At 44.1% G+C, this 13,180-nt stretch overlaps 2 protein-coding genes across 2 annotated transcripts; both read right to left on the bottom strand.

Annotated features, from left to right (window-relative positions):
- Positions 1-1,036: 1,036 nt before the first annotated feature.
- On the bottom strand, positions 1,037-1,789 carry cldn23l (claudin 23-like; the record flags this gene model as incomplete). The annotated part of the gene is made up of 1 exon (XM_083906316.1): positions 1,037-1,789. The coding sequence occupies one exon, from the start codon at positions 1,787-1,789 to the stop codon at positions 1,037-1,039; it is 753 nt and encodes a 250-aa protein (XP_083762442.1).
- A 3,085-nt stretch (positions 1,790-4,874) lies between these two features.
- Positions 4,875-12,199, bottom strand: grhl3 (grainyhead-like transcription factor 3; the record flags this gene model as incomplete). The annotated part of the gene is made up of 15 exons (XM_083906305.1): positions 4,875-4,992; positions 6,068-6,132; positions 6,236-6,321; positions 6,418-6,503; positions 6,614-6,639; positions 7,384-7,505; positions 7,588-7,663; positions 7,756-7,914; positions 8,361-8,455; positions 8,566-8,677; positions 9,274-9,513; positions 9,607-9,874; positions 10,525-10,589; positions 10,703-10,877; positions 12,183-12,199. 15 exons carry the CDS (start codon positions 12,197-12,199, stop codon positions 4,875-4,877), a joined length of 1,710 nt encoding a protein of 569 aa, XP_083762431.1.
- Between the last annotated feature and the right edge of the window lie 981 nt (positions 12,200-13,180).

The following is a 13,180-nucleotide window of genomic DNA, read 5'->3' as shown; positions in this document are numbered from 1 at the left end:
ATAATCAAACATGCACACCTGCAAACGCACTCATAATTCTCATTATTGGTGACATAAGACAATTAGTGATGTATTTTTTTTAGGTATTTTATTGAATGCAGAACACACCATCTTCATCACCACGTGATCACACTAAAACAGTAGAAGAACAAACAAATAAACAACAACACCCTGTTGAACACGTGTGTAATAACGTTTGCTGTACGTTGTCATACAAACATTTAGACTCGCAGTGACTGAATACAAAACATTAGAAAGCAGATTTCACATCACTATCTAGGAATGCTGTAATACAGAGATCCATATTTGGATTTTTTTTTTATTTTTTTTTTTACGTAAACCTCACAAGTACATGAACGTAACATCGTTATTTTTAACAACATAATTCTGTTTATTGAAATGTAAACACCTGCTGCCCTGCTCTTCTTGATCACTCGTCACACAAACAAACGCGGTCCTGTCTCGGTCTAACAGTGCAAAGACATGGCTACAGTGAAAAAAGGCAGCGCAGAGAAACTCTTCACTCATTCACCATTTTCATGTTGGACTTAAAGGCAACAGGAACTTGAGCTCATTTCAACCACAACCACGATCTGAATGAATCTGTAAAAGTCTTTGTGCTCCATGTGTCATCACCTCGGAGTTTGATGCTTCCGTCTTCGTCAGGACACCATTCCTTCCATCGTGTTCATACTGGACTTTAAACTCCCTCCGTCAGGTGATATCAGGTTCTGAGTTGACTGATTTCATTCAGTGGCAGATTGATTAGCTGAGTCATGGTGAGCAGATCTGTGTTTTGTGCATCGTGTTGTCGTCAAGGTTCATGTTTGTATCATAGACTTTATCACGCATTGGACGTCGTCTTCTGGTTGCAGACTGTGACCCTCATGTGGAGGACAAAGCGTGAGACGATGGACGGACGGGGACATCCTTTACAAAAATGTTGACTAATGTTATAAATCATGTGACGTTGGCACATTTTCTTTCTGTCTTTCTTTTCAGACCATAAGACGACGTCCATTTCCATTTAAAGTCTCTAGTAGGTGACATCATACATATCTGTGTCCCGCTTGTTGGTGATCCGTGGACATGAAGGACACTGGAGACAGAGAGGGAGGTCCGGGCAGGACGGGCAGCTCAGGCATGTTGGTCTTTTGAAGCCGAACAGCAGGGCCCCCCCTCCCAGCACCTGCAGACACGAACCCAGCCAGCCGAAGTACAGCGAGCCGGCTGGATGCAGGCTGAGGTGAGGGAACCTGTGGTTGTGGACGCCACCTTGACCTGGACTTGCCATCCCCAGTCTCTCCAGGTTGTGAGTGTACACGCCGAGGGCAGTGAGGCTCAGCAGCCCGGACAACACCACCAGGAGTCCACCTGTGGCTGCCACTCCTCTCAGAGGAAGATCTGTCCAGCATCGGACGCCAATACAGGCCAGCACTATCCCAGTGCCACACAGGAACAAGGAGGTCAGGATCAAACCTTGTGCTTGACGAACCCGTGGGTCTCTCTGGTACGGACCTGACACAGACCAGCACTGCTTCAGCTCAGAGTGCTCCACCTGCAGGCAGCTCTCCCACAGTCCATCAGAGCGCACTAACAGCAGAGCCTCCACTGACTTCGACCCCATCCTTTGACCTTTGACTCCCGGCCGCAGGAGCGAGCCCAGCCCTGTCGTCCCCAGTCGTGTCTGTCCCTCCCTCCACTGAGGAGTGATGGCGGCGGTGAAGACGAGGACCAGTCCCAACGGGGAGAAGACGATCCCCATCACCATGGAGGCTGGAGTGTGCATCGCAGCCCTGCTTTTTAACGCTCTGCAAAACTGAAGCTGTGCTCAGTGAGCATTCCACTGTTTCTCCTGATCCACTGAAACAACCGCAGCTGCTCCTCCTTCACAAAAGGAGTGAGGCGCGTTTCGTCTGCCGAAGAAAAAGAGACAACAACACAACTGTGATGATGAAGGAAAGTCCAGTCACCATTGTCTCATGTGGCACTGACACTGCTGAATCGACTGTCTGCAAGCAAACAGAAAACATATCAATGTCCTGAAAACATGCAAATATCAAATATTAGCAACAGCAAATAAGAATTTAAGGCTGAGAAAAGTTCATCATTACCTCTTCGTTGAATCTCTCCTGCCTCCTGGAGCTGGAGATTATTCAGTCTGATGTCTAAGTGAAATAGAAAATAGATTAAAAAAAAAAGGGCTTAAAAATGGGTGGATCACACTAAAGACATGGAGACATGGAGACAGACGCAGGTGAGAAGAGGAGCAGAGACGAGCACTGGCTCTGCCTCGACTCCACTGCTCCTGTGCAGGACAGAAAAAGCCTGAAATCTGGATGCTGGTCTCTGTTGCTAGGATACCATCGCGTAGCATGTCTTGACACAATAAGCTGTGTGTGTGTGTGTGTGTGGCTTTATTTATCCCCTTCTTCTACTCCCTTCTGTATGAAATGCGAACAACCTTGTGTGCCCAAAACAGGATGGCATACTGATGATGTGTGATGGCCACAGACGACCTTGGAGGAATTCAGATGATGTCTGGAGCTTCTATACTGCAGAGAGAGTCCGGTTACAGTGAGTGTGTGTCAGTGTCAGTGTCAGTGTCAGTGTCGAAGACCACTACCTGTGTGATGTGACTCATGCACACGCACAAGCATCCATATATTATAACATATCAGCTTATATGACTCACAATAATGATGTGAGATTATCTCTGAAAATATCACTGCAGACACAGAAATCACCTGGGAATAAACCAGAGAAGACTTCCATGTCCAGACGCCTGTGTCTCTGTCTGTGATGGATTGAAAGTCTCACCTTTCATATATGAGCTATTTACACATGTTTGTGTTTGTGTAATTTCAAATATGTTATTTTTAAATATTACATTTAAGCCACAACAGAACTGCACTTACAGTGGGGTAAAGAACAAACAACAACTGCTTCCTCATCGGACTTGGATCGACATCAAACGCTGCACCTGTCACAGCAATGATAAGCTGTAAATGCAAAGACTTCTCAGGGTTTGTGTGGATGCAGAAATGGCATGAATGAAGACGCTGGAGCATCTGCAAGAGAAGAGAGGTGCAGCCCTGACGAGGCTGCCTGTGAATTAAAAATGATCAACATATTGAAAGAGCATGAATAGGCTCAACACTTTCTCTCTCACACACGCACACACACATATGCCCACACAAACTACTCACCATTAATGAGGGCTTGTGTGTTTCTTCTCACTGCAGATCTGTGGCTGCCTCTGGCTCTGCTCCTGTCTCAATGCTTAACATGGGTTTTTTTTTTTATCACTCTGGCAGCAAATGGTGCAAACACGTCTCCATTTTTCTTGCTCTTTCCTCCTCCTCCTCCTCTTCTATCTGCACTTCAGCAGTCTCCTCGCCTATCTCTGCCATCTCATTTTCTCTGTCTTGATGTCTCTGTTTGTGTTTGTGCTCGCGTCTCTGCCCTGTTCTCTCCTCGCTGCCTGCTTCTCTGTCTCTCACTTTCTGTGTGTGTGTGTGTGTGTGTCGTTGACTTGCAGAGGGAGGACTGTGTTATGTCCAGGACAGAGTGAGGACAGAGTGCCTCATGTCAGCAGCAGAACCAAATAGGGAGAAGCAACAAGCTCCTCTGTGTATGCCAGCACTCTGATGTGCATGTGCTGCCTATTTTGGGGCATGCAGGACCAAAACATAAGTGAGTGTCTACGTATGATTCACACACACACATGCAGAGAGAGAGGGAGAACCAATTGCTCCCTCGTGCCGTAAAGAGAACAGAACAATCAGTTATTTCAGCTGTTTCTAATATGCACTTCACTTGAAAAGGCTCATTTTAACAGCCTGCACACACACACACACAGACACAGACACTCTCATCACTATAATCTGTTTGTTTCATTAATAAATGGTCCAGGCAGCAGCCGTGGAGTGCATGGATCAATTTTACAATCAGATAATGTCACACATCATAAAAACTCAAGAGTCTACAGAGGCTTACTGTGAATTTTCTTTATTTTATTTTAAAAAAAGGGGGCAAGATTTGACTAATACAACCAGAATTGCCATGGGATAATAATGAAATATTACAGGGATACATGTTCGCTTTGAAATGATGCGTAAACGTACAAGGAGAAAAAAAAAAAATCCTACTACTTGAACACACACACACAAACACACACACACATACTATGAAAGTCCTGTGACAGAGATCTAATCTGTTACCATACAGTCAGCAAATGCCCACAGCTCTGGGCTAAATGTCGGTCAACACTAACTCATGTGTGGTTTTATGGGTAGAAATGTGTGACTTTAGGTTCTGAATGCTGAAGTTTTAGTCGTGAAACTAACAGGAGCCTAACGAGGAAGATACTTTTGGCAGTGAAAATCATTATGAGCGGTATCTGGGGTGAGGAAAATGCACCATTGGCTCTTGCAGAAGAAATGATGAGTACACTGAAAGCAGCAGGAAGAGCGACCTGTGAACATGCTGAAAATACACTGCACATGAATCATGCACAGGGATCTGTAAAATAAACATCAAGACAATTGAAATACATAGCAATTATTGGAAAAAAATGGATTTCAAAATGCATATGGCGAGTTCATAAAACACTGTCATATTAAAATCTATTTACATTCTATATGTACAGGGAGCTCATCATAAATGCTCTTACATTACAATATTAAAATCTAAAGAAGTGGGGCAGGTTTGACATCTGAAATCCTCTCCTTGATCCACTTCTGTCTTTGGTGTTTTTCGGGCAGATCACAGCTTACATTGTCTCTGATTGGGCAGTGCTTTAAAAGATGGTTCTGCAGCTGTGTTCTCCCTTTTTTTCTTCATCCTTCAATCATGGAGTGGCTGACGTGGTCTCATACTTCAATGAGGGTGACCTGGAACTGACCGGCGACCACCTCGGACATCTCGATGAGGAAGGCCGACTGGTTGGTGTAGTGTTGAATGATGTTGTCGTCCATGTTGACAAAAATCCTGAAGAAAAGAATAAACATATAGATATATATACACATTAGTGGTGCACAGGAATTTGGACAACCTGTTTTCTACAGACTGTGATGTCAATCACCAGCTTTCCTGTAAGGGATCATCATTTATTTTAAAGGAAGCTTCTCAGAGAATACCTCCTGCATCAGTGTGAGCAGTAAATCAGGTCACTCTCCTTCCCAGCACTCACACTAACCTGTACGCCTTTAATGTCTGAACTAACTGCACGCATTCTGCCTGCAGGGATGGGACTGATTAAAGACAAGAGCAACAGAGAGGAGGGAGGGACCCACGAGGGGAATGTAACCCAACCTGTTAGCTTAGCTGCTCCCGATGCAGCGATAGCTCCAGGCGAGCAGCAGAGAAATCACCTGAAGCTGTTTGCAGCCTCTGTGAGGAGGCACTTGTCAGAAAATGAGAGCATGCTAACAATCATGAGAATGATCTTATCTAACACCTTAAAGAAAATCAAACGTGGTGACTTCTCTACAGCACTGAATCAGTGAATCATCCCAGTGCTTTGGATTGGTTTTAGGTGAGAACTCATGTGAACTTTGTCAGTGGTTGACTAATCATCAGTGACTGCAGTTCTTGTCTTTCGACATCTGTGATGTCCCAATGAAACCAGTGTTATGAAGACACCTCAGTAACAGTGATCGCCCCGTGACTCATCCGCAGAACTGAAGAAATGTTTTCTTCCTCCTTCAGTCACCTTTCTTTATTTTTGGAGGAGCTGCAATTAACAAATTCCATCAGGCCAAGTCAAGCCAAGCAAGCGACCCAGCCGGTTTGTCAACATCAGCTTCCTTAAAGGAGGATGAGATTAAAAACACAACCTAAGCCCTGAATTTATGCACATTGTCTGTGTCGAATGTGCGCTTTAATAAAACTTTGTCTAAAGCCAGTTGTACAATAGCCACTTTTGTGTTTTTCCAGTATAAATAATGAACTATTCTGACCTTTGTGTGTGAGGTGACAGTTGTGTGTGTGTGTGTGTGTGTGTGTGTGTGTGTGTGTGTGTGTGTGCGTGTGTTACATTTGATATAAAAACACTGACACTCACCCTCTCTTGCATTTCTTGTAGATTTTCCCAATGGTGTCTTTTTGCACACAATACTTTTCTGAAATCTGAGGACAGAACATAAGATGACAGTTAGCATGCTGACAGACAGACGATACACATGAGACATACATAACATACAGTCAATGTGTGAGAATCAATGACACTTACAGCTTCTCTGAGGCCTGACACTGTTGGCGAGCTGAGCATGAGCGCGTCAAACACTTCCTCAGCATTTGTCCTAACATACAACAGAACTAACACAAGGAGAGAAAATAACATTAAAGAAACATTCAGATGACAAAGCCTCACTGGCTCATTATTGATGATTGTGAACAGAGTGTTCCCTCTACCTCTCTTTGAATCTTCTCTGCGAGCTTGCTTCGTTGGTGGGGAGCAGTTCTGCTCTCTGTCAGGGTACAACCTCTTCATTGAACTCCTAGAAACGCAACATAAATGTTCATGTTATAGAAAAGCAGCCAATGAGCTCCTACTTAAAATAATCTAATATAATGTGACAGAAAGACATTGACTGTGTCTTGTGTTTACCTCTCAGTCTCGTCCATGGGAGCGGCCTAGAGAGAGAAAGAGAGACAGACAGAGAGAAGATCTGATTAGAGACAACCCCACTGACGTTGCTTAATGTCCCACTTTCCAGCATTATCTGTGCATAACAGCTTCATAAAGGAATGTTATCAGAAGACTGCATTTTCCCATAACCACAACAGACCCACGTAAGAATGGACACTGATAGAGAGACAGAGATAGGACTGTCCTCTGCTTTATCAAACTGGACAATCACAGACTTTTTTTTCCACCTGGTTGTTGAGCAACCTATGATTTCATTCCAGCACATCCTTCTTTTGTTCCACTTATTATATTAAAAGAATTGTTAAATCATTGTCTCACACATACATATATATGTAGTGTGGGAACGTTGGCCTGTCTGAACAGCACACTCCCCTCTGTGTTATAGAGAGAAGCCGAGGACATGAGGGTGGTGCATACTGAATGTCAGGTGTCAGCGCGCTGCTGCACCAGGTGTGTGTGTGTTTTCGTGTGAGCCCCTATGGCTCAATCTCAGTGTCTGTAGCTGTAGCGGCTTGTACTGGTGCCTGGTTTCGACTCCAATTAGTAAGTCGGGGCTTCACATCACTTTCACTGACACCGTCCCCTCCACCTCTTTCCCAGCCCACTACATACTTTCCCACCGTTTTTTTTCCCTGTCTCTCTCGTGCCTGTCCTGTAGCCTGCAGGAACATGGAGAGAGGAGGGAAGAGAGTAGAAGGCAGGAGTAATGAAGTGAGAGGGGCTCTTACCATGCGCTGTAAACTGGAGAGGTGCGTTTCTGGGATGAAGAGGACGGGCTGGGTTATGTGGTCGTCCAGACTCTGGAAGAGGGTGCAGTCACTGCTCATGGAGCTGCTCACTAAAGACTTGGCTGGAAAAAAAGCAGGGAGGCCAATATTAGAATGAACTCTTGGATGGATACCATTATTTATTTGATTTAAAACAACACTCACTGTTCATATCATTAATGTTCTTTCCCCTCCTCTTGCTTCTTTTCCTCTCCTCATCACGCATCTTCCTCTCAGCACCCTGAAGACGACACACACATGAACATGGTTTAAAAAAGATGACTCAAAGAAGCTAAATTTAAATGTGTAAGTGAAATGAAGACAGCGACGTACCTTATCACAGAAGATCTTGACCTGACACGCAGCTCTGTGGATGAGCTGGTTGGTTCCTGAGCTGAAGTCATACGTGTCGATTTGGAGGTTCAGAGGCAAACCTTTCACTCCCTTCTGAGCGGAGAAGTCTGTGCTCAGAGAGTTGATGCCAATGTAAACCTGAAGAATGAAACACGGCAAGAGTGGAGGTTAAATCAGAGAAGACACCTGATGTGTCCTGATGTGTTGAAATACATAATGTGATAATGACAGGTTTGTGGAGACCAATGCCAATGAAAACAAATGTGGAAGCTGGTGGCATGTTTTTGAAGCTTTAGATGGAAAACATAGTTCTTCCTTCATACTTCCTCTCAGTTAGAGCTAAATATTCTGTGGTCTATGTATTTAATGCCATTCCTTGCAGCAGGTTTGGTGGCACCACCCCGCTGCCTTTGGGATGCAGCAAAGCTTGCATAAGCCATTGTGGCTCTTGCCCACAGTGGTGAAAGGAGCCTTGTGGCTAAACACGTATCCAGGATTACTCCCCTCCCTCCTCAGCCACTCCCTCTCTCTCCTCCACCTCCTCCTGCCGTTCACTCATGTGTGTGATAGGAAGGTGTATTTACCTTGGCTTCTTCACTGGGGTTCCACACAAAGGAGAGAGCGTTGAAAGCCACCTCTTCTATGTCACTGATGCCGCTGAACACTTCTTTGTAGTCTGCTATATAAGAAAAAAAAAAATGTTTAAAATTTGACTCTTGGGGTTTCTGCTCAGATATGAATGGTGATCTAAATATCATGATTCTATAAATGTGGAAATGTTAAACATACCAATGTCAATGACCCTCTGCTTGACAGTTGGTTGCCGTGCATGCCAGTGATTCCAAAAGCGGAGCTGCATTTCTGGGCTCTTGTCGTTCTCAAACACAGCCATGACCACTGTCTGCAGAGGAGAAGGAAAAGCGAGAGAAAAGCAGAGAATTAGGTGCACTTGTCTAACCGAGTTTGACTCTTCGGCTGCCGTGTTTCATTCATCACTCCAAATCCCCCTTTTCTCTTCACGTTGTCATCACTTATTTGCCGTGAGCTGGTGTGTGTTTGTGTGTTTTCTTATCCTCTGATTCACTTGACAAAGAAAACGGTTGTCGCCTATGCTAACCCTTTAACCACACCACACCTTCACCCCCTTCCTTGTCCACTCCTCTTTTGTTCACTCACTGTGGGCTGAGCTGAGCTGAGCTCTGGCCTCTTTATACCACTGTACGAATAAATGACACAGGGCAGGACACTTAAATGCTGTCAATTTAATGCTACCACCCCAGTGAGAGGGTGCCTGTGGGGAATTAGTCACAGAGGAGCTGGCTGCAAGGGTGGGACAAATAAATAGGAAGGCTTGGCTTGGTAGAATGCAAAGCATTTTTGGATTTGTGAGACTGCAAAAACCCCTAAAGGAAAATTCTTCACAAATTCTTTATTTACGTAACGTAATTATGCAGCAAAAGACAAAAACACAGTTCAGAGTATGTGACTGTGACTCACTTTGACTTTGTTGGTAGTGAGGCAGGCACTGCTGTCCACCCCCTGCAGAGTGATGGGGTAGAACTGTCCCTTGTTCAGGTAAACCATGGGCAGTTCACTGGACTTGTAAGCAGATGCTAGAGGAGCTCCCAGGGAGAACTGGAACTCACTCCTGAACCTCTCAGTGGGAGAGCCGGTGTATGAGCCGGAGTAGACGGGGCTGGATGTGTCCTCAGGGAAGGGATCGCTGTAAGGAAGAGCCTGATATTCACACAAAGATATGTGTTAATAACACAAAGATTGACTTGGATGATGCACAGGAGTTAGGGTTCAGCTTTCAAACATGAAAGTTACCTCATTGCTGGGGTCGGGGAAAGCACCCGGCTCTGGCCACTTCTGCAGCAGCGAGTCAAAGATGATATTGAGCTCCTGTTTGTCGTAAGTGTCGGCCACCACACTGGTCAGGGTGGTGTAAGTGTCTGAGGTGGTGGGCACAGAGATGGGCATGGAGAGGTTCTGCTTGGATCCCAGAACATCCTGAGGATGAGTGGGGATGTTCTCTGACAGGATCTTCATGACGTTGGCGGACGCTTCTAGCGACACAAGCTCATTGGTTGAATTCCTGTCGGAGGGGAAAGAGAAAGGTGATTAATGAGATCATCATATGAGGTCAGCATGATTCAGTGAGTCTCCACTGTGAAGAAACAACCATAAAGTGTGTGTCTAAATAAAACAGAAGCCAGCAGACAGTCTCAGCTCTCAGCACACACAGAAAGACTGAGTTTGAGCCTGGGCGGGAACTATTTGTCTCTTAATCCAGCTTTTTTCTTCTCTGTGTTTGAGTTTCTCTGTTCAAGATATTTGAGGGGACAACACTGCGCCCCAGCTATGGCCATTTCTCACCCACCTAGGAAGTAGTAGCAGGAATAAGGAGCTCAGTAATGGGTGGACAACAAGCGTCTGTTCCCCTTGTTGTGAAACACTTGAAGCGAGCCAGAGATAATGGTAGAGAGAGGATAGATGGATGGAAGGACAATGATTCCTCTGACTGTGTTTGACTTTAGGATTACCCACACACCTGTTAATGACCTCCCACAGCCCTGCCTTTCTCTTTCACTGTCATTGACTCACTTTAATACATTAAATCTAGTGATAACAGAAGAAAAATGCTGGAAATCATTATTTTCTAATGATCTATGTCTATAATGTATATTTTGGGCGTTTTGTAAAACACTGACAACATTGATAGTCTTCATATGTGAAGAGATGAACTCTAACCTTTCTGTTATCTTGTTGCTGCCACGGCTGCAGGCAGAAATCTTCTGCTCTTTCTGGTTCTGGAAAAACATCAAAGCGTAATTAAAAGGTGATTTATGATTGATGTATTTATGATTTATATATAGATATTTTGTATAATTGACTCTGGTTTTCTCATTGGCAAAAATTCTACCTTGCACTGTTCATAGAGCATGGTTAACGCTGCCAGGTCGTCCCCTGGGTGGAGTCTGGGTTTGGAGTGGTTCAGCTCAGGGACGGGACTCTCCAGGTAGGACCACGAGTCCATGTTGTAGTTTGAGTAATGGTTGTAGTTGAAATTCTCGCTCTGAAAAACCAGTCCCAGAGTCCTGCACGGAAGAGAAAAGAGCCAAAGATTAGACCGATGATACAATACAAAAAAAAAATACAGACATAATGAATCCTGTGGCACAGTAGGAAAGTGTTTTATGTTCATGTTTGACACAGACAGGGACAATGCAAGAGCGAGCTGCAGCAGCAGCCGAGCCTCGGAGCACTGTACATACTTGCCCCCGAGCACCGAGGGTTTCGATTGCAAAACCACAAAGCTGAGTAACATCCCTGAGGAGAAGTGGTGTCAAAAACTTTGAGAAAAAGACCAAGGGCCACCCACCAACCCACATTCACGCACACATACCTGCTGTTTATTGTGAAGGCAGAGTAAACTACATTCCTCAGTGTAGTATTAGCGCTCTTATTTGCATAGATCTCTACTACTAAATACACAGAAACCCCACTGTGGTGAGCTCTGGTTTTAGATATCACTTGAAAACAAGTCAATAAATAAAGCCAGGGATTGGGAGGATTGGGTTTGTTTGGTGAGACTCTGGATTGTCAATATCCTGCGTCTACTGCAAGAAACTTCCTTTTTGAGTTTGTCTGAAGTAGCTAATGATCAAACAGTGAGTTTGCTCTGGATAAACACTTCATTACATCTGCTGACAGAGGCAGGAAAAAAGCCTAAAGAGGAATCCAGGGGTTTCTCACAGGGATTAATGAGGAGCATGGGATGCATCCAAACACAAATACATATTTTAACCTTTTAACTTTAGCGTATATATGTCTGTCACATTACACACTCATACACCTGCTGTGAGATGCACCTGTTTCTGCTTCTCACACTCAGAAAAAAAAACCTGAGTGCGACACCATTAGTCACTCTCCATTTCTCCCTAAAACCAGTAAAAGTGCAGATGTTTTCATGCAGACACAGGATTGAAGGAGGGGGGCTTGAGTCTTGGGTTTCGCCATTCTGTAATTCAATGCATTACATGCTGCCATTGCCCTCTGTCTGTGTCCAACACCTCGAGAGGAGATTCTTATTTCCCGGTCTCCTTTTGTGCTCTGTGGCCTCGAGGTGAGTGACAACACAAGCCGAAAACAGAACCACTGAGATGTGTGTGTGTGTTAAACCCATACCTATCAGTTTTCCCCTGCAAAACATCCCCTTTTTAAAAACTGGGAGCTTTCACATGGGGGTCTCATTGCAACAACCAAGGGGAGGGGGGGATCTCTCCCAGACTGAGATCTAACTTTAAACAAACATTTTACCTGAGCCAATGAAGAGGACACGTGAGGAGAATAATAATCCAAATGGAGCAGAAAAAGAAGAGAATATTCCCTGCAGTACTTACTCAGTCTCTTTGGTCATGTCTCCAGTCCGAGTGAGCTGGAATAGATTCCTTTAAGTTCAGCTCCTCACTGTTTCTTCTCTGTGGTTCTCTCTGTCAGTCTAGTCAAGAAGAGCAGTGACACACAGATGAGTCAAGTGTTGTGATTCCCTCTGAGTGGAGCCCAGATTTATTTCATGCCTGCACACTTTCCCTCTCTCCTCTGATTGGCTGAGAGCTGAGAAACAGGTGTCTGATAGGACAGGTGTAGAACTGTTAACTCTTCCCATGCTGGAGAGAAACTGCCTTACATGTGTATGAGTGAGAGCACTTAGCAAGATAATCCAGGACAGGAGGTCTTTGACTCCGGTGATGGTGGTGGACACAAAGATCCCACAGGTGTGAAATGTTTGCTAATGAGAGTGAGAGAAGGCAGCAGAGGTGTGGAGCTAAGCTTTAACATGTTAATACTTTTCCAGTATCATTTTTCACTCTCCCCTTCATTTCCATGTCATACACAGGTTTTGGTCTCTTGATGCTGGAGGGGATCAGGGATGCACATATTGGATGCTGCCGTTTAATCTGCCGATTACTTTAAGCCCAGTTTAAGTGGAAAATGTATAAATACATGAAGGACTCAAACACAATCATTACATCTATTTTATTATTTATATATTTTATTATCCATTGTAAATGTACATGTCTTTATTCCCTATATTGTAATCCAGTTGAAAAATATGCCATTACACACAATTATACACTTGAAGTATTTTGCATTTATGATCAGATGTCATTACTCTCACTGTTATGTGAGTTAAAAAAGATATTTGATTCTGCATATATGGTGAATCACTTACTTATTGTATAAAATAATGTTTGTTTGGATAGGAACAACCTTACAGCCAGTAGAGGATATGTCTACTTACTGTAAGTGTGGCTGATACATTTATACACTATTTAATACTTTCATAAAATTAATTACAAATACATTTATAATAAAGTGCAGGTGGGATTTTCTTTAG

The sequence above is a fragment of the Microchirus variegatus genome (assembly GCF_963457635.1).
Source record: "Microchirus variegatus genome assembly, chromosome: 2".
NCBI lineage: Eukaryota > Metazoa > Chordata > Actinopteri > Pleuronectiformes > Soleidae > Microchirus > Microchirus variegatus.
The sequence above is the reverse complement of the archived record's forward strand: the minus strand, read 5'-3'. Positions and strand labels throughout refer to the sequence as shown.